Below are 23,029 nucleotides of genomic sequence, written 5' to 3'. Positions count from 1 at the left end.
ACACAGAGAGAGGGAGGAGAGAGACCCAGAGGAGGGAGAGACTGCTGAGAAAAGGGGACAGAGAAGGGGAGTGGCAGGAGGGTGGGGACAAAGACGCAGAGAGGAGGAACAAGAGACCCAGGGCGGGGAGGGGAGGCACAGCTGCACGCAGAGATGGCAGAGCGTAGCAGGCCATGAGGTCAGAGTGTCTGTGAGGTCGGCTGCAGTCCAGGGTCAGCCCTGGGGTCCCCATGCCCAGAGGAGGATGCCAGTAAATCAGGGATCCCTTTAGACACACCCCACCCCCGGCTGAGCCATGGAGACCTGGGAGGGACTGCCCCGTGAGTCCTTGGTGCCCACAAACTCCAAGCCCCCTCAGGTACCAGGGTGTGTGTCCCAGTGGGGCAGGTGAGGGAGACAGGGACAGAGTCAGAGAAGAGAGCCATCTCCAGTGAAGCGGAGGGGGTGGAGCCCCACCCTGGAACTTCCTCTTTCGGGGTTCTTCCTTTCTCTCAGCTCTCCCTCTCTCTCTCTCTCAGCCTCTGTCTTTCTGCCCATCTCCCCCACTGTCAACACCTCTTCTGTGTGGTGAGCAGACTGCTCACCCCTCCAGGTGAAGATGTCGGCCCAGGAGAGCTGCCTCAGCCTCATCAAGTACTTCCTCTTCGTTTTCAACCTCTTCTTCTTCGTGAGTTGCCTCATGGCCACCCAGCCCGGGCCCAGCCACTGCCGATCACCCGGCCCTCACCTCCCCGCTGGGGCCCACCCCCACAGCCGCATCTCCTCTCCCCAGGTGCTGGGCAGCCTGATCTTCTGCTTCGGCATCTGGATCCTCATCGACAAGAGCAGCTTCGTGTCCTTTGTGGGTGAGGGGGGCTGGGGCAGGCGGGAGGGCCTCCGCCCAACTAAGCAACTTCCTGGGGTGTCCCTGGTCTCAGGGAGACCCATGGTGCCAGACTGCAGGGAGGCCACAGGCTCCCATCCACTGCTCACTGTTGCTTCGCCTCTCGAAGCCTGCGTCTTCTTCTGGCAAATGGGGTTGTGCATACAAACTGATGATCATGAGAGCCATTTCTCAAGCGCTTCCTATCCGTAGGACCCGGGTCGGGTGGCTGGTCAGATGCCCCCACAAACCTTCCCCTCTCTTGAGGTTCAGAGAGGGGAAGTCCCTTGCTGAATGTCACACAGCAAGGAAGTAAAAGAGCAGAAATAACATTAATAACAATAATAGGAAAATAATAATGGAGTAACCGGTCCGGGCGCGGTGGTTCACGCCTGTGATCCCAGCACTGTGGGAGGCTGAGGCAGGCAGATCATGAGGTCAGGAGATCGAGACCATCCTGGCTAACACAGTGAAACCCCATCTCTACTAAAAATACAAAATATTAGCCAGGCACGGTGGTACGTGCCTATAGTCTCAGCTACTCAGGAGGCTGAGGCAGGAGAATCACTTGAACCTGGGAGGCGGAGGTTGCAGTGAGCAGAAATCGCGCCACTGTACTCCAGCCTGAGTATCAGAGTGAGACTCCGTCTCAAAAATAAAATAAAACAAAATGATGGAGTAACCACCTAAACACTAAACGCTCATATTTAAGAAGTTTTTGCCCTGTGTTGAAGAGTGGCTTGAACACATGTTCCCATGTGTCTGTCAAAATGACCCTAGGGACCAGGTGCAGTGGCTAATTTCTGTAATTCCAGCACTTTGGGGGGACTGAGGTAAGTGGATCACTTGAGGTTGGGAGTTTGAGACCAGCCTGGCCACCATAGTGAAACCCCGTCTCTACTAAAATAGCTGGGTGTGGTGGTGAGTGCCTGTTATCCCAGCTACTCGGGAGGCTGAGGCAGGAGAATCACTTGAACCTGGGAGGCAGAGGTTGCAGTGAGCCGAGATCAAGTCACTGCACTCCAGTGAAGGCAACAGAGTGAGACTTCGTCTCAAAAAAAAAAAAAAACAAAAAAAAAAAACAAAAAAAAAAAAACCCTGGGAAATCGATACCATTCCCTAGGCCTCAGGGAAGTGTAAGGAACCAAGCCAGTGCCACAGAACAAGGGATAGGGCTGAAACTACTGGAGATGAGGAGGAGCTAAAGGAGGAAGGAGAGGGTGAGAGGAAAAGAGAAAGACAGAGATCCAGAGATGGGAACAGAGGCCCAGAAAGAAGAGAAAGTTTCAGAAGGAGACAGGGACTCAGGGTTGGGCAGTGTCCCAGAGAGAAGGGCACCAGGAAACTGCTCCCCACTTGGGTGGCTGCCTAGGCAGGGGATGGGGCTGCCTGGAGCTGTGCCACCCGGCTCATCATCACCCCCTCGCCTCTCCCAGGCTTGGCCTTCGTGCCCCTGCAGATCTGGTCCAAAGTCCTGGCCATCTCGGGAATCTTCACCATGGGCCTCGCCCTCCTGGGTTGTGTGGGGGCCCTCAAGGAGCTCCGCTGCCTCCTGGGCCTGGTGAGTGCCCCATCCCTCTCCATCCCTAGGACCACCCCATCCCCACCCCCAAAAATTGCCTGGGCCGAGGGGGTGGAGCGGTCAACCTGACCTCTCCCTTCTGTTCCCCAGTATTTCGGGATGCTGCTGCTCCTGTTCGCCACACAGATCACCCTGGGAATCCTCATCTCCACTCAGCGAGCCCAGGTGAGCTTCCTGCAGCCACCACCATCCACCTCCAGTGGGGAGGAGGGGGAAGGGAGTGGTGGGAGGGGGCGGAGAGAGACGGAAACAAAGGTAGACAGTGGCTGACCTAGATAAAAAGAAATAAAAGGCTGGGCCTGGTGCCTCACATTTTTAATCCCAGCACTTTGGGAGGCCAAGGCAGGTGGATCATTTGAGTCCAGGAGTTTGAGACCAGCCTGGGGAAGACAGTGAGACCCTATCTACTAAAAAAAAAATTATCGGAGTGTGGTGGTGCACGCCTGTGGTCCCAGCTACACTTGGGAGGTTGAGGTGGAAGGATCGCTTGAGCCGGGGAGTTCAAGGCTGTGGTGAGCCATGCACTCATCCTGGGTGACAGTGTAAGAACCCTGTCCCAAAAAATAAATTAATAAGAAGAAATCATGAATGAGAGAGAGAGGCAGAGGACAGAGAGACACAAATATAGAGCCTGACAGAGAGGGAGAGACAGAGTCAATGACAAGGCCAGAGAAAGACACACCGACCTGGACCGAGGGAGAGAGGGATAAACAGCTCCAAAGGGAAACACGCAGGAAAAAGAGACAGAACAAGAGAAATAGACGCCCTGAAAGAAGAGCCAGAGACTTAATGAACCGTAGAAATAGTGGGAGAAACAGATCTGAAGTACAGAGCTAGCCATTCCGTGAGGATCTGAGGCCAACCCAGAGATGCACAGGGAGCCCCTGGGGCTGGCACAGCCTGGGAGGGGAGGGGCGGGGCAGAGGGGGTCCAGCCTCACTGGTGGCCTCTCAGCTGGAGCGAAGCGTGCAGGACATCGTAGAGAAAACCATCCAAAACTACCGCACCAACCCCAAGGAGACAGCGGCCGAAGAGAGCTGGGACTACGTGCAGTTCCAGGTGCGCCCCCCTCCTCCAGCTCCCTCCAGGACTAACCCGGCTCAGCCCTGTGCTACCCAGGGACTCCACCCCCACGTGGCCCCGGCCCCCAGCTCTAGGACCCTAACGTACCCCAACCCCTCCTAGGCCCGACATCCCCCACTCCCCAGATGACATAACTGGCCCTGGCGTGGCTCAGTTTCCCAGTACCAAGACCCTGGCGGGGCTTCGCCTTCTACCTCTAAAACTCCGTCCCTGCCCCCGCCCCGACGTAGTTCGGTCCCTAGTCCCGAGACCCGGTTTCCCACTCCACAGACTCTTGGCTTCCACCGGGCCCCGCCCCCGATGAGACTCACATGCCTCGCACTCCCATTCACCTGTGCGGTATCAGAGGCTCAATTACACTGCCCACCCAATCTCTAGTCCACAGCGCGACTCTGCAGCTCCTCCCCCAGCCCCAGGTCACCCTGTGACTCGTGTCTCTCCCAGCCCCATGTTCCCGTAATGTCCCCGGGCCCATCGCGACTCCAGCCCACTGTCCCCTACCGATACCACACTCACCACTTAATACCCTGCTTCCTGACCTGACCTCATACCCATCACCCTGTCCCCTGATCCCCAGCATCCTATGTCTCCAGTCCCGAGGTCCCTCTGACCCGTATCCCTCTCCCAGCTGCGCTGCTGCGGCTGGCACTCCCCGCAGGACTGGTTCCGGGTCCGCACCCTCAGAGGCAACGGGTCGGAGGTGCACCGCGTGCCCTGCTCCTGCTACAACTTGTCGGCGACCAACGACTCTACAATCCTGGATAGTGTGATCTTGCCCCAGCTCAGCATGCTCGGACCGCTGGCGTGGTCCAGACACAGCACAGACATCTGCGCGGTCCCTGCAAACAGCCACATCTACCGCGAGGTGGGTAGGGGTTCCGAGCAGAAACCTGTAGAACGGGGCGGGACCTGCGGGAGGAGAGGGCTGCCGGCGAGGGGCGGGGCCTCAGGAGAGGCGGGGCCACAAGAAAAGGAAAGGTATTGTGGGAGGGGCGGGGCCTGTGCGAAGGGCGGAGCCTAAAGAAAAGGCTGGGCTGGATCTGGAATACAGACGTCCAGGGAGGGGCCTGGCTTGGAAGAGGTGAAGTGAAGGTGCACTAGTAAGGAGACCAGAGAGCCCTGATGCCTGAAGGCGGTGAGGGTTGGGCTGAAAAGAACACTGGGCCTGGGCTTAAACGTCCCAGAAAAAATCCCTTTAACATTTCCCTACACCCCCAGGGCTGCGCGCAGAGCCTACGGAAGTGGCTGCACAACAACCTGATTTCCGTAGTGGGCATCTGCCTGGGCGTCGGCCTACTCGAGGTGATCTGGCCCCGCCCCCACTCGCAATTGGCCCTAAATCCCCAGATGGCTCCTCCCTTTATTTCGCGTCCTCCGGTTGCCTGGGAAAGACGCGCTCGGGGCGGAGCGCAGCCTACCCGGGCCCTCCAGCCGCCCCACCCAGCACGAGAGGTGGAGGAGGCCTAGCTTCAGGGAGCCCTGATTGGCCGTAGGCAGGGAAAACCTCCTGCTATTGGCTGCGATCTCCCACCCCTTTCCTCGCAGATGACTGTCATGGTGCTGAGCTTACAGCTACAGCGCAGGGCACTCCACCGGAAACGCGAGCCGCACGTGCCAGGAGCCCGGGGTTCGAGCCCCGGGCCCAGCCTGATCGCTGACAGCGGCGGCGGCGGGCGCTGTGGCGTGCTCAGCAGCAGCGGGCGCAACGTCAGTCTGTGGAGTGGCTGGGGCATAGCGGGTGCCTGCCCCAACTGGGGGGTCAAGGCCCCACAGGGCAAGCTGCCCATGGCCCTGGGGCCCTGGCCGCTGTGGGTTCAAGACGAGGACCAGCCTGATACCGGGATTGCGGGCGCAGAATTAGAGGCCGAGGCAGAGGGGGAGACAGATGAGCCTCCAGAATAAAGGACCCTGTGCTTGCTTCTGACCTTACTCCTTCCAGCCTCTACCCCCAACCCCGCCTTCCCACCTATTGTAGCGGCGCTTCCCCAACCCCGACTTGTGGCAGCTGTTCCCGCCTCATCAGCCAGCCCTGAAGCAGTTCCCCTCGAGCCCCGCCCATTTATACCTAGCCTCTTCTCCAGCCCCATCCACCCCCGTCTCACCAGCACCCCTTCGACTACTCTGACCCCATCTCCTTTCTCTATAGCTCGGATTCATGACGCTCTCGATATTCCTGTGCAGAAACCTGGACCATGTCTACAACCGGCTCGCCCGATACCGCTAGGCCCGCCCTCCCCAAAGTCCTGCCCCACCCCTGTCACGTGCGCTGGGCCCGTCCCCCGCTGCCTGTAAATATTTGTTTAACCCCCAGTTGGCCTACAGACTCCCCCCACCCCGGCCTTCACATTCCCCTGGGGACCCAGGTGGCCGCCTGACCACGCTGCTGTCACCTCTCCCATGAGACCTGGGGCTTTCATCCACCAGCTTCCTGCCCCCATCTGTCGGCTTACCACCTCCCACAAGATTATTTTTCGCCCAAACCTCGAATAAATCCCCTGCGTTTTTGGTAAAATAGCTTTATCCTCTGTCGGAACACAAACCAAACTTTGAGAGGGGAGGGAGGAAAGAGTAGCTTGTGGCTCACTTAGAAGGAGGGGGGAATGAGATTAGAAAGCTTCACCCCACTGCTTGTGCAGCTGAGATAAAGTCAAGTCCCTAGCACCCCCTTATAAATATCTTGCTATATTAAAAAAAAATACTTTCAGGGCCCACCTGGCTCTGCTCCTGCACAAAAGGGTTAATCTTCACTTTGTGATCTCACAGGTCATGGAGTGGGAGTGGCAGGGAGAGGCAGAAATTTCAGGGGGAGGGGTGGCTGGGAAAAAGTAAAGGGGACAAGCAAATGTGTAACTAGGGCCCTCTAAGACATGCAGAGGAGTGGGGGGGGGGCCCTGCCAGGGGCTGAGAAGCCAGTGCTGTACCTGGGGGTTGTCTCACTCCTGTCCCCAGAATCCCTGATACTCTGGAGTGATCTGTCCTATCAGACACCCACTGTGAGGTCCCAATATCGGGGTTTATCCTTTCCTCAGTCCCAGCCAGTGCAACTCTCCAAGTTTTGGGGACCCCTCTAACAAATAGGGGGCCCTATTAAGGAAGGACCACCCCAGTTGCTTAGGCCTCTGAGGTCAGCCCCTTCACGTCCCAGCCCCCTCCCCAAATAAGAAGCACGAGGTGAGCTGGAGGACATTCCCTGGTAGGAAGGTGTTCTGGGGGTGAGCCAGTTCTGGGTCAGTCCCTGACCAGGCGGTAAATGTGGTGCTGGGCCCCACGCTCACTGGTGGAGACCTCGAAGACATAGGCGGTGCACAGCAGCAGTTCCTGGGTGTCTCTGTTTGTCACCACCTGCCAGGGAGGCCAGGACAAGGGACTTAGGCTTAGAAGAGAGGGGTAGGGACCACTGTGCCCTCCCCCAAGCTATCACGAGACACCAGCAGGCCTCTTTTCCATCTCCAGGAAGCAGGCCCCCGCCATGTTATGTTCCCCAAGAGAAAGGGATGCCCCAACAAGTCAGGTGCCCTAGGCAATGGGGGTTACCCTCAGCTGAGGGTTGGCAGTGATGATGTATCACATCTCAGGGTTAATCGGGTTCCCATCACATCACACTCGCCAGGTAAAAGGGGTCCCCATCATGTCACAGGTAAAGAGACAACCCTCCTTTCAGGTTCTGCAGTCAAGGGGTCTCTGCCTCAGCACAGTCCCCGACATTAAAGGGGCTCCCACCATATCATGTTCTCAGAGAAGCTGAGGCTCTGCCTTAAAGTGTCCTCCAGTCAGCTTCCCCAAGGAAGGAGGGGCTGCCTGACATGTGAGTGCTGCGGGGCTGGGTGCGGTGGCTCACCCCTGTAATCCCAGCACTTTGGGAGGCCAAGGCAGGCAGATCACTTAAGGTCAGGAGTTCGAGACTAGCCTGGCCAACGTGGTAAAACCCCATATCTACTAAAAATACAAAAATTAGCCAGACATGGTGGGGCGTGCCTGTAATCCCAGCTATTCAGGAGACTGAGGCAGAAGAATTGCTTGAACTGGGGAGCTGGAGGTTGCAGTGAGCCGAGATCATGCCATTGTACTCCAGCCTGGGTGACAAGGCGAGACTCCATCTCAAAAAAAAAAATAAAAAAATAAAAAAAGAGAGTGCCGTGACATTCCTACTATGTCAGTTCCCTAGGTGAAGGTGTCGCCTAAACCAAGGGTCAATTGTGGGGTCTCCACTGTATCAGTTTCCTGGTTAGAAGAGCCTCAGGCTGAAGGTTCACTTCAGAGTCCTTGCTGTGTCCGTTCCTAGGTGAGGAGTTCCCCTAGACTGAGGGTCTGTTACAGGTACTGTCCCTTGACATCCGGGGACCCCCTCCAGCTCAGCCACGGGCATTACCTGCAGGATGGTGAAGTTCTCCAGGACGCTGTTCATCATGTATCGCTCAGGCAGCTGCCGCAACTTGTGCAAGAAATTCACCAGGTACTCGCACATGGGCGAACGTAGCAGGCGGTACACAAATCTCCCGTCCTCCAGCTGGGCCCGTTCCGTCTGAACCAAGGGGCAGGGAGTGGGAAGAATGCTGGCTGAGAGAGACACGGGTCACCCCACGAACTGAGCTCCACCCTGTGCCTCCTAGATGCCACCACACTGACTCCCACTGCTCCCCCCTCACATCACCCCACCCACAGTGACAGGAGACTGGACCGGAACCCTTGGGTATCCAGCTCAGGATCTCCGTGCCTGCAAATCACAAGCCCCTCAAAGTTATGCTCTGAACCCTCAAAGACCTCTGAACTCCTCTAACCTCCCAGCCCCCAGATACCCTCCAAAGATCCCTCCATGACATCTGCAAACTCTGTCCGATCTCTAAACTTACTTCCCCAAGTCTCCAGCAACCCTTAAGTGTGACTTCTGTTTTGTTTTTTGTTTGTTTGTTTTTTGAGACAGAGTCTTGCTCTGTCACCCAGGCTGGAATGCAGTGGTGCAATCTCGGCTCACTGTGACCTCCACCTCCTGGGTTCAAGTGATTCTCCCGCCTCAGCCTCCTGAGTAGCTGGGATTACAGGTGCCTGCCACCACGCCCGGCTAATTTTTGTATTTTTAGTAGAGACGGAGTTTCACCATGTTGGTCAGGCTGGTCTCAAACTCCTGACCTTGTGATCTGCCCGCCTCGGCCTCCCAAAGTGCTGGGATTATAGGTGTGAGCCACCTCACCAGGCCTTAAGTGTTACTTCTCAACCTTCTTGCCTTAGGAATGTCTCCATATCCATAAGACGCTTCTCAATCTCTGTGACTAAATCTCTATGCCACACATTCCCTGTTAGCCCTCAGAATGATTCCTACCTGTGACTTCTGAACTATACAACTTTTCCCAACTCATGCATTAAACCCTCAAAGAGGCTGGGAGCCACTCCCTCCATGCACACCCCCAAATGCCTGAGCCATCATGGCTTCTGATCCATTCTGCACCCCCGAGTGGTGGGTGGCTGGGCGCTCACCTGCCCAGAGCTCCACCCCTCCAGCCTCACCTCCACCTTCTCCACCACCTGCTTGCCAAAGGAGCAGACCTTGGAGGAACAGGTGAGGGTCATGTGTTCCAGGCTCTCATACTGGCTGCTCACTCCATAGAAGCCACCACTGCTGCTACTGCCACCGGCCCCCGCCTCCTCGCCACTTGGGCCCCAGTTCAGGTCCGCCTGGGAGATGGGAAGGCACAGATGAGTCAGAGGGGACGTCCCTTATAAACAGTGGGGACTGCCAGGAGCGGTGGCTCATGCCTGTAATCCCAGCACTTGGGGAGGCCGAGGCTGGCAGATCACCTGAGGCTGGGAGTTCAATAACCAGCCTGACCAACATGGAGAAACCCCATCTCTACTAAAAATACAAAATTAGCCAGGCGTGGTGGTGCACGCCTGTAATCCCAGCTACTCAGGAGGCTGAGGCAGGAGAATCGCTTGAAACTGGGAGGTGGAGGTTGCAGTGAGCCAAGATTGCACCATTGCACTCCAGTCTGGGCAACAAGAGCAAAACTCTGTGTCAAAAAACAACAACAACAACAACAACAGTGGGGACCCCATTACCCCTGCAGTTCTCAGGTCAATTCCTCAGCATTTTGTTTTGTTTTGTTTTGTTTTTGGAGACAGGATCTTGCTCTGTCACCCAGGCTGGAATGCAGTGTTGCAATCACAGTTTACTGCAGCCTTGACCTCCTGAGCTCGTGATCCTCCCACCTCAGCCTCCTGAGTAGCTAGGACCACAGGTGCATGCCACCACATCCAGCTAATTGTAAAAACGGGTTTTTACCATGTTGCCCAGGCTGGTCTCAAACTCCTGGGCCCAAGTGATCCTCCCACCTCCCAAAGTGCTGGGATTAAAGGCATGAGCCACCACCGCACCTGGCTTTCAAAGTTCTCCAACGGCTGGTTTCTGGAGGAGATCCACTGCCCATAAGTGTTGGAGAAGTCTGGGTCCCTAAAATGTCTTGGCCCTCTCTCCCCAGTAACCAAAGGAGCCCTGGAATTCAACCTTTTTCTCTTGAAGCCCGCAACTCAAGAGTTCAGCCCCTTCCAAGGGCCTGGTTACTAAGGAGGCAGTTACTCCTTAGCAACCTGTTGAAGACGGATCCCTCCCTCTGAACCCCTCTCATCCTGGTTGCTAAGGCAAGTGGCTACTCCCTAGCAACGGAACCTCATGCAGCCGGAGGAGGCCTGACTCCTCTTCAGAGCACCTCCCCCCAGCCGAATCAGAGAGGCTAGACGCCCTCCGTGATGCCACTAGTCAAGTGCATAGAGAGCTGGCCAAGTGTCACTAGGCCAAGTGGGGCCTAAGGAAGCCTAAGACCTCATCACATCTTTGTTCTGAGTCACCTCTTTGAGAGGCATGCCTCTTCCTAACTTTTTTTTTTTTTTTGAGATGGGGTCTTGCTCTGTCACCCAGGCTGGAGTGCAATGGCACGATCTCTACTCACTGCAACCTCTGCTTCCTGGGTTCAAGCGATTCTCCTGCCTCAGCCTCTCAAGTAGCTGGGATTACTGGTGCGAACCACCACGCCTGGCTAATTTTTTGTATTTTTAGTAGAGACAGGGTTTCACCATGTTGGCCAGGCTGGTCTCAAACGCCTGACCTTGTGATCCACCAGCCTCGGCTTCCCAAAGTGCTGGGATTACAGACGTGAGCCACTGCGCCTGGCCACTCTTCCTAACTTTAGTTGCTAACACTTCACCAGGTCAGTCTTCTCAGGGGCCCAACTCCATCCCTCACTATGGCAAAACCAAAGGCCTTACCAGCTGCTCTTCTGAACCCCTTCAGCAGCTGGGCTTCCTAAGGGGGTGGCTGTCCAGACCTGGGACCTGATGAGGCCTGTCTTCAGCTCCAACAATGCCTAAGCCCTCAGCTGCATTTCCCTAGAGCAGTCTCAGGCCGCCACATCACACGGAGGAAAGCTTGGGAACCGTGACAGTGACATTCTCAGCAAGAGCAGTTCAGCCCCTCAGCAAGCTTTCTTTCTTTTTTTGAGACAGAGTCTCATTCTGTCACCCAGGCTAGAGGGCAGTGGCACAATCTTGGCTCACAGCACCCTCCACCTCCCAGGCTTAAGTGATCCTCCCACCTCAGCCTCTGGGGAAGCTGGGACCACAAGTGTGCACCGCCATGCGCAGCTAATTTTTTCATTTTTTTGTAGAGTTGAGGTCTCATTGTGTTGCCCAGGCTGGTCTCAAACTAGCCTCTCACCTTAGCCTCCCAGAGTGCTGGGAAGTTAGGAGTGAACCACTGCATCTAGCCAGCCTTTCTTCTCAGAGACTACATCTCTCTACCACGCTTGTTACTATGAGAGCTAGCACCCTCAACACCCAGGCAACATTTATTGAGCCCAGGCCAGGTGCTGTGGCTCACACCTGGAAGCCTAGCACTTTGGGAGGCCAAGATGGATGGATCACTTGAGGTCAGGAGTTCGAGACCAGCTTGGCCAACGTGGTAAAACCCCATCTCTACTAAAAATACAAAAATTAGCCTGGGAACAGTGACTCACACCTGTAATCCTGGCACATTGGGAGGCCAAGGTGGGCAGATCACTTGAGGTCAGGGGTTTGAGACCAGCCTGGCCAACATGGTGAAACCCCTTCTCTACTAAAAATTTAAAAATTAGCTGGGCATGGAGGCAGATGCCTGTAATCCCAACTACTTGGGAAGCTGAGGCAGGAGAATCACTTGAACCCAGGAGGCTGAGGTTGAAGTGAGCCGCCATCGCACCATTGCACTCCAGCCTCGGCCACAAGAACGCAACTCCATCTCAAAAAATTTAATTAATTAAATTAAATTAAACACATTGGTTGAGCCCTGCAGTGTCAGTTCTCATAGTGGACACTAAACCATGTAGACCTAAGAAACACCCAAGATGGGCCCTCTTAGTCACAATTATATAAATAGCACCTGACATCAGGCCTGTATATAGAAAGTGCTTAGGCCGGGCATGGTGGCTCACGCCTGTAATCCATGCATTTTGGAGGCCAAGGCGGGTGGATCACCTGAGGTTGGGAGTTCAAGACCAGCCTGACCAACATAGTGAAACGCTGTCTTTAAAAAAAAAAAAAAAAAAAAAAGTGCTTTATAAATGATTGCTACATAAATAAAGGACTTGGCCGGGCATGGTGGCTCATGCCTGTAATCCCAGCACTTTGGGAGGCCAAGGGGGGAGGATCATTTAAGGCCAGGAGTTTGAGACCAGCCTGGCCAACATGGTAAAATCCTGTCTCTACTAAATATACAAAAATTAACCAGATGTGGTGGCAGGCTCCTGTAGTCCCAGCTACTCAGGAGGCTGAGGCAGGAGAATCACTTGAACCTGGGAAGCAGAGGTTGCAGTGAGACGAGATCCACCCACTGCACTCCAGTCTGGGTGACAGTAAGACTCTGTCTCACAAATAAATGAATGAATAAATAAATAAATACGGGAATTGAAAAAGCCACTCCGTGGCTCCTTCAATCACTTCTCAAAGCCATTCTCTAGCAACAAGGTCTGGTGGAACTGACGCAAAGCATCAGTCCCCTCTTTATAGACCAGAGCCTCCACAAGTCCACTGGCTAAGGCGAGGGAAATGTTTCTTAGCAGCAAGGCTTCGTGCAGTCAGATGGGGCACAGAGAAGCCTGAAATGAGGCAAACCAATGCCCAGGACCATATGAGTTACACAGCCAGGTAACTAAGCATATCAGTTACATGTGGCAATGTCTAGTGGGATCCAGGGAGGCCCCAGCACCTCCAACCCACCCTGGGGGCCACCCTCCTCGGTGTTCCTTGTGGCAAAGCGGGCTGACACTCCAAGCCAGGAGGACTGACCGGTACATCCCAGACTGACCTGGTAGGGCTCGCGACTGTCTGTCTTAGGGCCCACTACTGTCTGTCTTAGGGCCAGAGGCCTCTGCTGGGACACCACAGGATTTGTGAGCACTTCGGGTGAAAACTTACCCAGAACTTGACCAGGAAGAATGCATGGGGGGGCCCACGATCATACAGCTCCCGGAGGCCACCCTTTTTCTCGGGGAATTTGTCATAGATCTGCCGGACGTCCACGCTCTCGAGCGGCGGCGCTCCGGGGCTGGGGCAGTGCTGGCTGATGTGCACGAACAGGTGCCTCTGGTACTGAGGAGGGTTGGCCGTGGGTGAGAAGCTGGAGGTGGGCTGGACCTCCAGCCCATGCTGCCTGAGCCTACCTCATGCCGTCACCACCCCCACAGCTCTCCACTGTTCCACACTGTCCACCCAGCGCTAGGCCAGACCTCCATCCACTGTCCCCACTCCTGCTCCTGCACTCACAGTCCCCTGCAGCCCCGGCAGTCCCATAGTCCCCAGCTCCCTGCCGCACCCCCTCAACTCCATCCTCACTGCCTCAGCCTCAGCTCAGGCCTCCCACCCTCACCCCAGCCTCCAACCTGGCCTCCCCAGTTCATCCCTCACATGGTTCCAGAGCTGACCCTGGCCCTCCCCTGGTCATAGCCCTCTCATAACCCCCCAGCACCCTCAGGACAAAGCTCACACTCCCTAGGCCTGGTTTTATATAGAACAAGTGCTCATAAATGTTCAGTGGATGGATGAGTGTGAATGAATGGGAATCCACAGAGGTCTTATGATTAATGTTTTGACCGATGTTTATATGGTGTGGCAGAGACTGCTATGTGTTCACAAATCCTGGGTCCTTGACACAGTGAGAAACTACATTTCCCAGGCTGCTTTGCAGTTAGCTGTGACCACATGACTAAGTTCTGGTCAATGGGATGTGACCAGGTCTGACAGTTGACACATCCAAGCCAGACTCCTAAAACCTCCTGCATAATCTTAACTCTCTCCCTTCCTCCATCTGCTGCGCAGATGCAGAGGCTCCATCAGCACATTCTGAAGACTTAGAAAACGGCAGAACTACAAAATGGAAGGAGCCTATATCCCCAAATCACTTGATCACCAGGCTCCTGCTGAACTTACATTGAAATGTTACAAGAAACTTATCTGGCGTTCAGTCCCTAAGAGTTAGGAGCTGTTTCTCCTAACAGCCCACTCCATCCTAGCCCAGGAGAAGCTCAAGCACAGAAATAACACCTTTTCCAAGTTACTAGGATACATCACAAAACCTAACGAACAGTAGAAACTCAAACATGTTTGATGAATGAATAAATTATGTCCTGAGGAGTTTTTCTGACCTTCCCAACTTGTCACCCCATGACCTAACAGTTCTTTATGCTACTAGTTCTCAAAGTACGGTCCCCGGACCAGCTGCCACAACTCACCTGGTAGCTTATTAGAAACACAAATTCTCGAGCCCCACATCACATCTAGCAAATCAGAAATTCTGGGGATGGGGCCCGGCAATCTCTGTTTTAAGAAGCCCTCCAGATGATTCTGATACATGCTAAAGTTTGAGAACGGTGACTTTATACCTTCCCTCCCTGTCATCCTCTATATTCCAAAATCCCTCATTGACTATACCTAAATTTCACTCACAGAATCAACTGCATCCGGCGGTTCCACAAAGGCTGAGAACTCTACCAGCTGCAACCGGGCAGTGCCCAGGGCCCGAGCCTGCCAGGCTGGGGGCGATGGGGCAGGTGGAGGCAGGGGTGAGAGGGCTTGGGGGGGCTCGTACCCTAGAGAGAGAGAAGAAAGAACAATACAAATTGCTGACATTTATTGAATCTATCAGGTACTGTTGTCTCTTGCCTGCCTCCACTTAGAAGCTGAAAAAGCTAAATACTCACTTTCCCAGCCTCCCTTGCAGTTAGAGGTGGCCATGTGACACAGTCCTAGCCAATGAGACGTTAGGGAAAATCTGCTGGGGGGCTTCTGGGAAGGAGTTTCTTCCTGAATGAAAAAGACAGAACTTTGGGAGGAGAAAGCTTTTGGCCCTGGCCAAGTCCTGCTTGGGACGCTGACATGGTTTGGATATTTGTCCCCTCCAAATCTCATGTTGAATTGGGATCCCTGGCTGTGGCTCATGCCTGTAATCCCAGAACTTTGGGAAGCTTAAGGCAGGTGGATCATCCTGGCTAACAAGGTGAAACCCTGTCTCCACTAAAAATACAAAAAATTAGCCGGGCAGGTGCCTGTCATCCCAGCTACTTGGGAGGCTGAGGCAGGAGAATTGCTTGAACCTGGGAGGTGGAGGATGCAGTGAGCCAAAATCATGCCACTGCACTCCAACCTGGGGGACAGAGCAAGGCTGCAACTCAAAAAAGAAAGAAAGAAAGAAAGAAATGCGATCCCCAAGGTGGGAGATGGGGCCTGATGGGAAGCGTATGGGTCATGGGGGCGGATCCCTCATGAATGTCTTGGTACCCTCCCTAAATAGTAATGAGTGAGTTCTCACTCTTCGAGTTGATGTGAGCTGGTTGTTTAAAGGAGCCTGGCTTCACTGTCTTGCTCCCTCTCGCCATGTGACGTGGTGGCTCTCCTTCCCCTTCCACCATGATCCTAAGCTTCCTGAGGCCCTTACCAGAAGCAGAGGCTGGCAACATGCTTTCTGTACAGCCTGCAGAACTGTGAACCAAAAAAAAAACCTCTTTTCCGTATAAGTCACCCAGTCTCAGGCATTCCTTTATAGCAATGCTAATGGACCAACACAGATACAGTGCCTGAAGTTGCAACAGCCATCTTGGGACAATCAGACAGACATCAGGGGAACTGCAGAGATGCCAGTCCTGATATTGCTAAGCCCACACGGGAACAGCCCACCTCCAGACTTTTTATTGTGTGGACTCATGACATGAATGCTTTTACTATGTAAGGCATTGTCAGTTTGGGTCTTCTGTTACTTGCAGCCAAAAGTATTCTTAATTGATAAATCTATGGAAACTAAGGGAACTAGAGACTCCTTCTTTCACTGATCTGAGTTCTCACAGCCATGTCAGCATGGACTTCCAGAAGCCATCTTTGCTGTCAAGTAGCTGAGTCTGCCTGGAAATGAGGCCACCACAGTGGAAAGCAGATCAAAGTAATTCCTGATGCTATCACTTGAGCCGCTGGATCCAGCTATGCCTGAAGCCACAATTCTGAATTATCAGTTACTGGAACCAATAAATCAATAAATTTTTCTTTCTTTTTTTTTTTTTCTTTTTTGGAGAAGGAATCTCACTCCGTCACCCAGGCTGGAGTGCAATGGCGCAATCTCAGCTCACTGCAACTTCTGCCTTCCAAGTTCAAGCAATTCTCCTGCCTCAGCCTCCTGAGAAGCCTCCTGAGGCGCATGCCACCACACCTGGCTAATCTTTGTATTTTCAGTAGAGGCGGGGTTTCACCATGTTGGCCAGGATGGTCTTGAACTCCTGACCTCAGGTGATCCACCCAACTTGGCCTCCCACAGTGCTAGGATTACAGGCATGAGCCCCGACACTGGGCCTCTTCTTTTCTGAAATGTTACTTCACCTGGCTTGATTTGGATTTCTATCACTTGCGGGTGAAAGCATCTTGACTAACACACCTCCCCAATGTCTCATAAGCTAGCAAGTGGCAGAACACAAACCCAGTGTGCATGGCTACAAAGATCACGCTCTTAACCATCACACATTCCACCACTCAGCTCTCCAGCACCACCCTGCTCCCCTGCCCACAACACACACACCCTGCCTCAAAGCTGGGCTTCAGTAAGAATGTATACCCCAATTGGCCAGGTACGGTGGCTCATACCTGTAAATCACCCAGTCTTTGGGAGGCCACGGCGTGCAGATCACAAGGTCAAGAGATGGAGACCATCCTGACCAACATGGTAAAATCCCATCTCTATAAAATCACAAAAATGAGCTGGGCATGGTCACGCGCACCTGCAGTCCCAGCTACTGGGGAGGCTGAGGCAGGAGAATCGCTTGAACCCAGGTGGTAGAGGTCGCAGCGAGCTGAGATCGCACCACTGTACTCCAGCCTGGCAAAAGAGCAAGACTCCGTCTCCAAAAAAAAGAATGTATCCCCAGTTGATGGACGGTTGAAGGAAAGGCAGTAGGGGTCGAAGAGAGAGAGGGAAGACAAGGGAGGGTGGACCGAAAGATCTCACCTGGGAGGTCAGTAGATGGGGGAGTCAGTGACAAGGAGAACGGTGTCTGTGAGAATGGCTTCACACTGAGGGAGAAAGGAAGCCAGGGGTTAGCCAGGTAGAAAGATGCTAATGTCACCAGCAAATGTATACTGAGAGGCCACCATCCAGACCCTGTGCTAATACATTTTGTGCACAATCTCACTGAAGCCTCACAGCCCACAAGGTAGGTAGAATTACTGCTCTTCTCATTGTACAAATGAGGAAACTGAGGTATAGAGGGTCAAGTGACCTGCCCAAAGTCACACAGCTGAGATGCAGCAGAGCAGGGACTTGAACCCAGGTCAGTCTCAGCCGGTATCTCAGGCTCTTGATGATGACATTTTGGTATCTCTTACAAAATGTCGGAAAGAGAAACCAGCTGGGTGTGGTGGCTCAGACCTGTAATCCCAGCACTTTGGGAGGCCGAGGTGGGTGGATCACTTGAGGTCAGGAGTTCGAGACCAGCCTGGCCAACATGCCGAAACCCCATCTCTTCTAAAAATACAAAAATTAGCTGGGTATGGTGGCAGGCACCTGTAATCCCAGTGACAGGGGGCTGAGGCAGATTTGCTAGAACCTGGGAGGCAGAGGGTGCAGTGAGCCGAGATCATGCCATTACACCCCTGGGCGACAGAGCAAGACTCCATCTTAAGCCGGGCGTGGTGGCTCACGCCTATAATCCCAGCACTTTGGGAGGCCGAGGCAGGTGGATCACGAGGTCAAGAGATCAAGACCATCCTGGTCAACATCGTGAAACCCCGTCTCTACTAAAAATACAAAAAATTAGCTGGGCACGGTGGTGAGTGCCTGTAATCCCAGCTGCTCAGGAGGCTGAGGCAGGAGAATTGCCTGAACCCAGGAGGCAGAGGTTGCGGTGAGCCGAGATTGCACCATTGCACTCCACTCCAGCCTGGGTAGCAAGAGCGAAACTCCATCTCAAAAAAAAAAAAAAAAAAAGAGAAGAGAAAAAAAGAAACCAGTGCTAGGATTACAGGTGTGAGAGCCACCACACGCGGCCTCCTTTTCTTATTAATTCTTCGTTTCTATGTTTATTGTCTGTCTCATCCCGGCCCCAAACATATGAAGCTCCATGAAGGCAGGGATTCCACCTGTCTTACTCACTGCTGTGACCCCCAAACCAAGCACAGAATCAGGCCCTTAGCAGGCACTCAGCAAATACTGGCCTGGCCTCCTCTAGCTTCTTGGAACCCAGCAAGATCTCCTATCTCAGGACCTTGTCACATGCCATTCTCTCTGCCTAATATATTCCCACTCCCATTCTTTTTTTTCCTTTGAGACAGAAGTTTCACACTAGTGATGGGGTTTCACCATGTTAGCCAGGCTGGTCTCAAACTCCTGACCTCAGGTGATCCATCCACCTCGACCTCCCAAACTACCGGGATCATAGGCCTGAGCCACTGCACCCAGACTCCCACTCCCACTCTTCACCTGGCTAAGTCCTACCCAGACTTCAATGTTACCTTCTCAGAGACACCCCTAGAACTTTCTCCTCCACCCCAGAACCCACTGTGGTTCTTCACAGCACCTCACACACTCTTCAGTTTTGTTTATGCAGGTGATGATTTGATTAACACTCATTTACCCCATTTGACTAACAGCTCCATCAAAGCGGAAACCCGAGGCTCAGGGCAGTGCCTGCCCAACCCCGAACCTTCCAGCTCAGCACCCTCCCCTGCAAACCCTCACCCCCAAGGGACTTGATCTGATGCTTCCCATGTCCGCATTCAGCAGCAGCTCCCCAGTGACCTTCCTTCTCTCCCAGTCTGGATCCCACAGCCTGTCACTGCACTCTTTCTTTTGTTTTTGAGACGGAGTCTCGCTCTATCGCCCGGGCTGGAGTACAGTGTCGAGGTCTCGGCTCACTGCAACCTCCACCTCCTGGGTTCAAGTGATTCTCCTGTCTCAGCTTCCTGAATAGCTGGGACTACAGGCGCATGCCCCATGCCTGGCTAAATTTTTTGTGTGTGTTTTTAGTAGAGACCAGGTTTCACCATGATGGCTAGGATGGTCTTGATCTCCTAACCACGTTTTGCCCCCACCTCAGCCTCCCAAAGTGCTGGGATTACAGGCATGAGCCACCATGCCTGGCCCTCACTGCACTCTTCCTCTGGCACTCTGGCAATACTGTCAACACTCCTGTCTCACCGTCTGGCAGCCACACTACCCAACCAATGCATAGCCTGGATCCATCAACTCCTCTCTGGGCTGAAAAATACACCCCAGCCCGGCATGGTGGCTCATGCCTGAAATGCCAGCACTTTTGGAGGTCAAGGCAGGGGAATCACTTGAGCCCAGGAGTTTGAGACCAGCCTGGTCAACATAGCAAGACTCCATCTCTACACAAAAAAATCAAAAAATTAGGGGAGAGACAGCATGGGGAGAAATGCCAGATATAGGTGAAGGGGAGGAAAGCAGCAAATCACACTGCCATGTGTGTACCTATGCAACAGTCTTGCATGTTCTTCACAAGTACCCCAAAACCTAAAATGCAATAAAAAAAAAAAAATCAAAAAATTAGCCAGGCATGGTGGCACATGCCTGTAGTCTCAGCTACTCAGGATACTGAGGCAGGAGGATTGCTTGAGCCCAGGAGGCTGACGCTGCAGTGAGCCATGATCATGCCACTGCACTCTAGCCTAGGCAATAGCGCAAGATCCTTTTTTTTAAAAAAAAAAAAGAAAGAAGAAAAAAAAAAAGGACTTCCCATGATCTTCTGGGGCCCATTTCTATCTTTGCAGGCTAGAAGCACATCCTGTCACCTCAAGGCTCTCTCAGAACTGAAAAGGACACTCCCACTTACCTATGGACCCGTTTTCTTCCTTCTGAATCTAAGAGAAGATTATAACCTCTGTTCTATCCTCAGGTCCAAGGACCACCTAATGGAGGCTGGGTGCGGTGGCTCATGCCTGTAATCCTAACACTTTGGGAGGCCAAGGCAGGTGAATCACAAGGTCAGGAGTTCAAGGCAGCCTGGCCAAGATGGTGAAACCCCACCTCTACTAAAAAAACAAAAAATTAGCTAGGTATAGTGGCAGGCGCCTGTAGTCCCAGCTACTCAGGAGGCTGAGGCAGGAGAATTGCTTGAACCCAGGAGGTGGAGATTGCAGTGAGCCGAGATCACGCCACCGTACCCCAGTCTAGGTGACAGAGTTGAGGCTCCATCTCAAAAAAAAAAAACAAAAAACAGGTGGGCAGATCACCTGAGGTCAGGAGTTCAAGACCAACCTGGCCAACACGGTGAAACCCTGTCTTTATTCAAAAAAACGAAACAAAACAAAACCCTCTTTTATTCCAACACCAACACAGTGGTGGAGCTGCTACTACTACTATTACTATTATTATTATTATTATCTTTTTTTTGCTCACCTTCAACTGTCTTGATCGAGTTATAGGGAGCTACTATTATTATTCCCATTTTAGAGATGAGGAAATTGAGGCTTTGAGCATTGAATTCACCTACCCAAAAGCCTATAACCAAGAAAGCGCGGAGCTAGGATTCAAATCCAGTAACCTGGCTCCACACTCTGTGTTCAAAAGGGAGATGGGCCAGGCGCAGTGGCTCACGCCTGTAATCCCAGCATTTGGGAGGCCAAAGTAAGCGAATCAACGGAGACCAGGAGTTCGAGACCAGCCTGGCCAACATGGCAAAACCCCATCTCTACTGAAAATACAAAAATTAGTTGGGCATGGCGGTGGGCACCTGTAATTCCAGCTACTTGGGAGGCTGAGACAGGAGAATCACTTGAACCCAGGAGGTGAAGTTGCAGTGAGCTGAGATGGTGCCACTGCCCCCCAGCCTGGGCAACAGAGCAAGACTGCATCTCAATAAATAAATAAAAGCGGGGAGATGGGAGCTAGAAGGTGGAGTGAGAGTGGTGTCTGTCAGGCTGTGAGGGTGGGGAGCAGGTGCAGAACCAGGACACATGGTACTCACTCTGGAACATTCCAGGGGGGCCCAGAGCCCCCAGACCAAAACTGGAAAAGCTCAGAGGCCTGGAGAGGACACAAAGAAAAATGGTTAGTCAGTCCCCTGTGGACAGCTGCAGCCCCATCCACCCCCCTTTGCCCCCAAGTCCCACAGTCCCCAACCTGGACCACCTGAGGCCCGGTGGGACCCAGTTTGGCCTGCAGGGAAGGTGCAGAGATGAGCTGGGCAGAGGACATGGTCGCCATTGTCTGGAAAGCCTTGTCCTTGGAAACCTGGTCCTGGAGGAAGAGGTGGAATTTCCCGTGAGTGGGGCATGCCAGTCACTATGGCAAGAGGGGGACGATGCTGGGGTGGGGTGAGAGTGGGAGGTGCAGAGGGTGGGAGTCAAGGCAAAGGGTTGGTGCCCAGGCATGGGGGCTCACGCCTGTAATCCCAGCACTTTGGGAGGCTGAGGTGGGCAGATCACTTGAGGTCAGGAGTTCAAGATCAGTCTGGCCGACATGGTGAAACCCCATCTCTACTAAAAATACAAAAATTAGCCAGGTGTGATGGTGCACGCCCATAATCCCCGCTACTAGGGAGGCTGAGGCACGAGAATCGCTGGAACCCAGGAGGCAGAGGTTGCCGTGACTGGAGATCATGCCTCTGCATTCCAGCTTGGGCGACAGAGCCAGACCCTGTCTCCAAAAAAAGGGAAAGGGTTGGGGGAGGGTTGAGCCTCTCACCACAGCCCCCTGCCCCTCCTCAGGACGGGGTACTAGTCTGGAGTGAACGTGGATGGTAGGATGGGCAGGGGGACTTACCACATTCAGTGCCTGCCCGTGGGGGTGGGGGAGGGTGCCAAAGGAGGAAAGAAAACATGACTTAGGAAGTGTGGCCCGGACTCCCCTACCTCCCTGCCCTACCCGCCCGCACAGCCCCGCCACCCTGAGCTGAGCAATGCCAGGGCATGGATGCGGAACAGGAAGTGGAGGTGGCCAGCCCTGGAGGGGAAAAGAGGCTCCCTGCCCAGAAAGACAGCGATGAGGGTTTCCAGAACAAGGAAAGCCAGAAGGTTCCCAGATGTCCCGGCGACAGGAAATGAGAATTTCAGAGCCAGTGGGAAGACGAGGTGAATGTTTCCTAACCCAGACAGAACTGATAGGTAACAGAGAAGGTTGAGAACAGAACGGAAAGAAAGGGTTTCAGATCTAGAGAGAAAGGGAAAGCTTCTGGATATTTAAAACATACACCCACACCCACACACCACACAAACACACACACACACACACACTCAATAACAGGAAGCTGGCTGGGCGTGGTGGCTCACGCCTGTAATCCCAACACTCTGGGAGGCCAACGCAGGCAGATCACGAGGTCAAGAGATACAGACCATCCTGGCCAACGTGGTGAAATGCCATCTCTATTAAAAATACAAAAAATTAGCTGGATGCGGTGGAGTGCGCCTGTAATCCCTGCTACTCGGGAGGCTGCGGCAGGAGCATCACTTGAACCCAGGTGGCAGAGGTTGCAGTGAGCCGAGACTGCGCCACTGCACTCCAGCCTGGCAACAGAAGGAGACTCCATCTCAAAACACAAACACACACACACACACACACACACACACACACACCAGAAAATGACTGTCCCCAAGTCCAGAAAGAGACAGAAAAACCCTGCACACCCAGAAGGGAACGAAAATGAGGGCCTCAGGCCAGGAGGAGCCAGGAAATCCCAAGGACGAGGAAAAGAAAACGGACAGGCAATCTCCACCAGGAAATGAAGATTTGTGGTCATGGAAAGAGGCAGGCCACACGAAGCCCAGGAAACAGGGAAAGAAACCAGGGGAGACAAAGAGGCCTTCACAGCATGAGACGGGGAAGAAGGAGACCGAGAGGAAAAGAGAAAGGAGGGACAGGAGCTGAGGGAAGGGAAGGGACGGGAACAGTAGCCAAGGGAGAGGACTGAAGGCTCATGCCACTGCTCCCTGCCCAGGGTCTCAGCGACTACATCACCATCCCTATCTAGCTCCCTTTGTGGCCACTGACT

The 23,029-nt window shown here is 53.6% G+C and overlaps 2 protein-coding genes across 10 annotated transcripts in view; one reads left to right on the top strand and one right to left on the bottom strand.

Moving 5' to 3' along the window:
- Positions 1 to 452: 452 nt before the first annotated feature.
- Positions 453 to 5,849, top strand: CD37 (CD37 molecule). Of its 2 annotated transcripts, XM_003940351.3 has the most exons (8): positions 457 to 667; positions 773 to 845; positions 2,299 to 2,423; positions 2,535 to 2,609; positions 3,399 to 3,503; positions 4,156 to 4,392; positions 4,746 to 4,829; positions 5,674 to 5,849. In XM_003940351.3, exons 1-8 carry the CDS (start codon positions 599 to 601, stop codon positions 5,749 to 5,751), a joined length of 846 nt encoding a protein of 281 aa, XP_003940400.1. In that variant the 5' UTR covers positions 457 to 598; the 3' UTR covers positions 5,752 to 5,849. The 2 variants fall into 2 exon arrangements, with proteins under 2 accessions (XP_010349371.1, XP_003940400.1); XM_010351069.2 differs by lacking the exon at positions 5,674 to 5,849 and having other exon boundaries at positions 453 to 667; positions 4,746 to 5,665.
- A 163-nt stretch (positions 5,850 to 6,012) lies between these two features.
- The window catches only part of TEAD2 (TEA domain transcription factor 2), a 22,374-nt gene continuing 5,357 nt past the window's right edge, over positions 6,013 to 23,029 (bottom strand). For 2 of the 8 annotated variants that reach the window (XM_010351057.2, XM_010351058.3), the window contains exons 5-13: positions 21,805 to 21,816; positions 21,163 to 21,279; positions 21,008 to 21,066; positions 17,032 to 17,096; positions 14,493 to 14,635; positions 12,966 to 13,139; positions 9,030 to 9,197; positions 7,897 to 8,049; positions 6,273 to 6,869 (exon numbers count right to left, since the gene is read on the bottom strand). In XM_010351057.2, coding sequence (XP_010349359.1) covers positions 6,756 to 6,869; positions 7,897 to 8,049; positions 9,030 to 9,197; positions 12,966 to 13,139; positions 14,493 to 14,635; positions 17,032 to 17,096; positions 21,008 to 21,066; positions 21,163 to 21,279; positions 21,805 to 21,816 — 1,005 coding nt within the window. In that variant the 3' untranslated portion in view covers positions 6,273 to 6,755. Of the gene's footprint in view, positions 6,870 to 7,896; positions 8,050 to 9,029; positions 9,198 to 12,965; positions 13,140 to 14,492; positions 14,636 to 17,031; positions 17,097 to 21,007; positions 21,067 to 21,162; positions 21,280 to 21,804; positions 21,817 to 23,029 lie in introns of all 8 variants that reach the window. The other 6 variants (XM_010351059.2, XM_003940349.4, XM_010351062.2 and 3 more) reach the window with 5 other exon arrangements.

The sequence above is a fragment of the Saimiri boliviensis genome, chromosome 14 (genome assembly GCF_048565385.1).
Source record: "Saimiri boliviensis isolate mSaiBol1 chromosome 14, mSaiBol1.pri, whole genome shotgun sequence".
NCBI lineage: Eukaryota > Metazoa > Chordata > Mammalia > Primates > Cebidae > Saimiri > Saimiri boliviensis.
This window is presented reverse-complemented; position numbering and strand designations above follow the sequence as displayed.

Bases quoted from the DNA above. Each gene is read 5' to 3' on its own strand.
- CD37 (XM_010351069.2), top strand. From the start codon at position 599: ATGTCGGCCCAGGAGAGCTGCCTCAGCCTCATCAAGTACTTCCTCTTC. The intron at 2,610-3,398 runs GTGAGCTTCCTG...GTGGCCTCTCAG, and splicing joins TCTCCACTCAGCGAGCCCAG to CTGGAGCGAAGCGTGCAGGA. The intron at 4,393-4,745 runs GTGGGTAGGGGT...CTACACCCCCAG, and splicing joins ACAGCCACATCTACCGCGAG to GGCTGCGCGCAGAGCCTACG.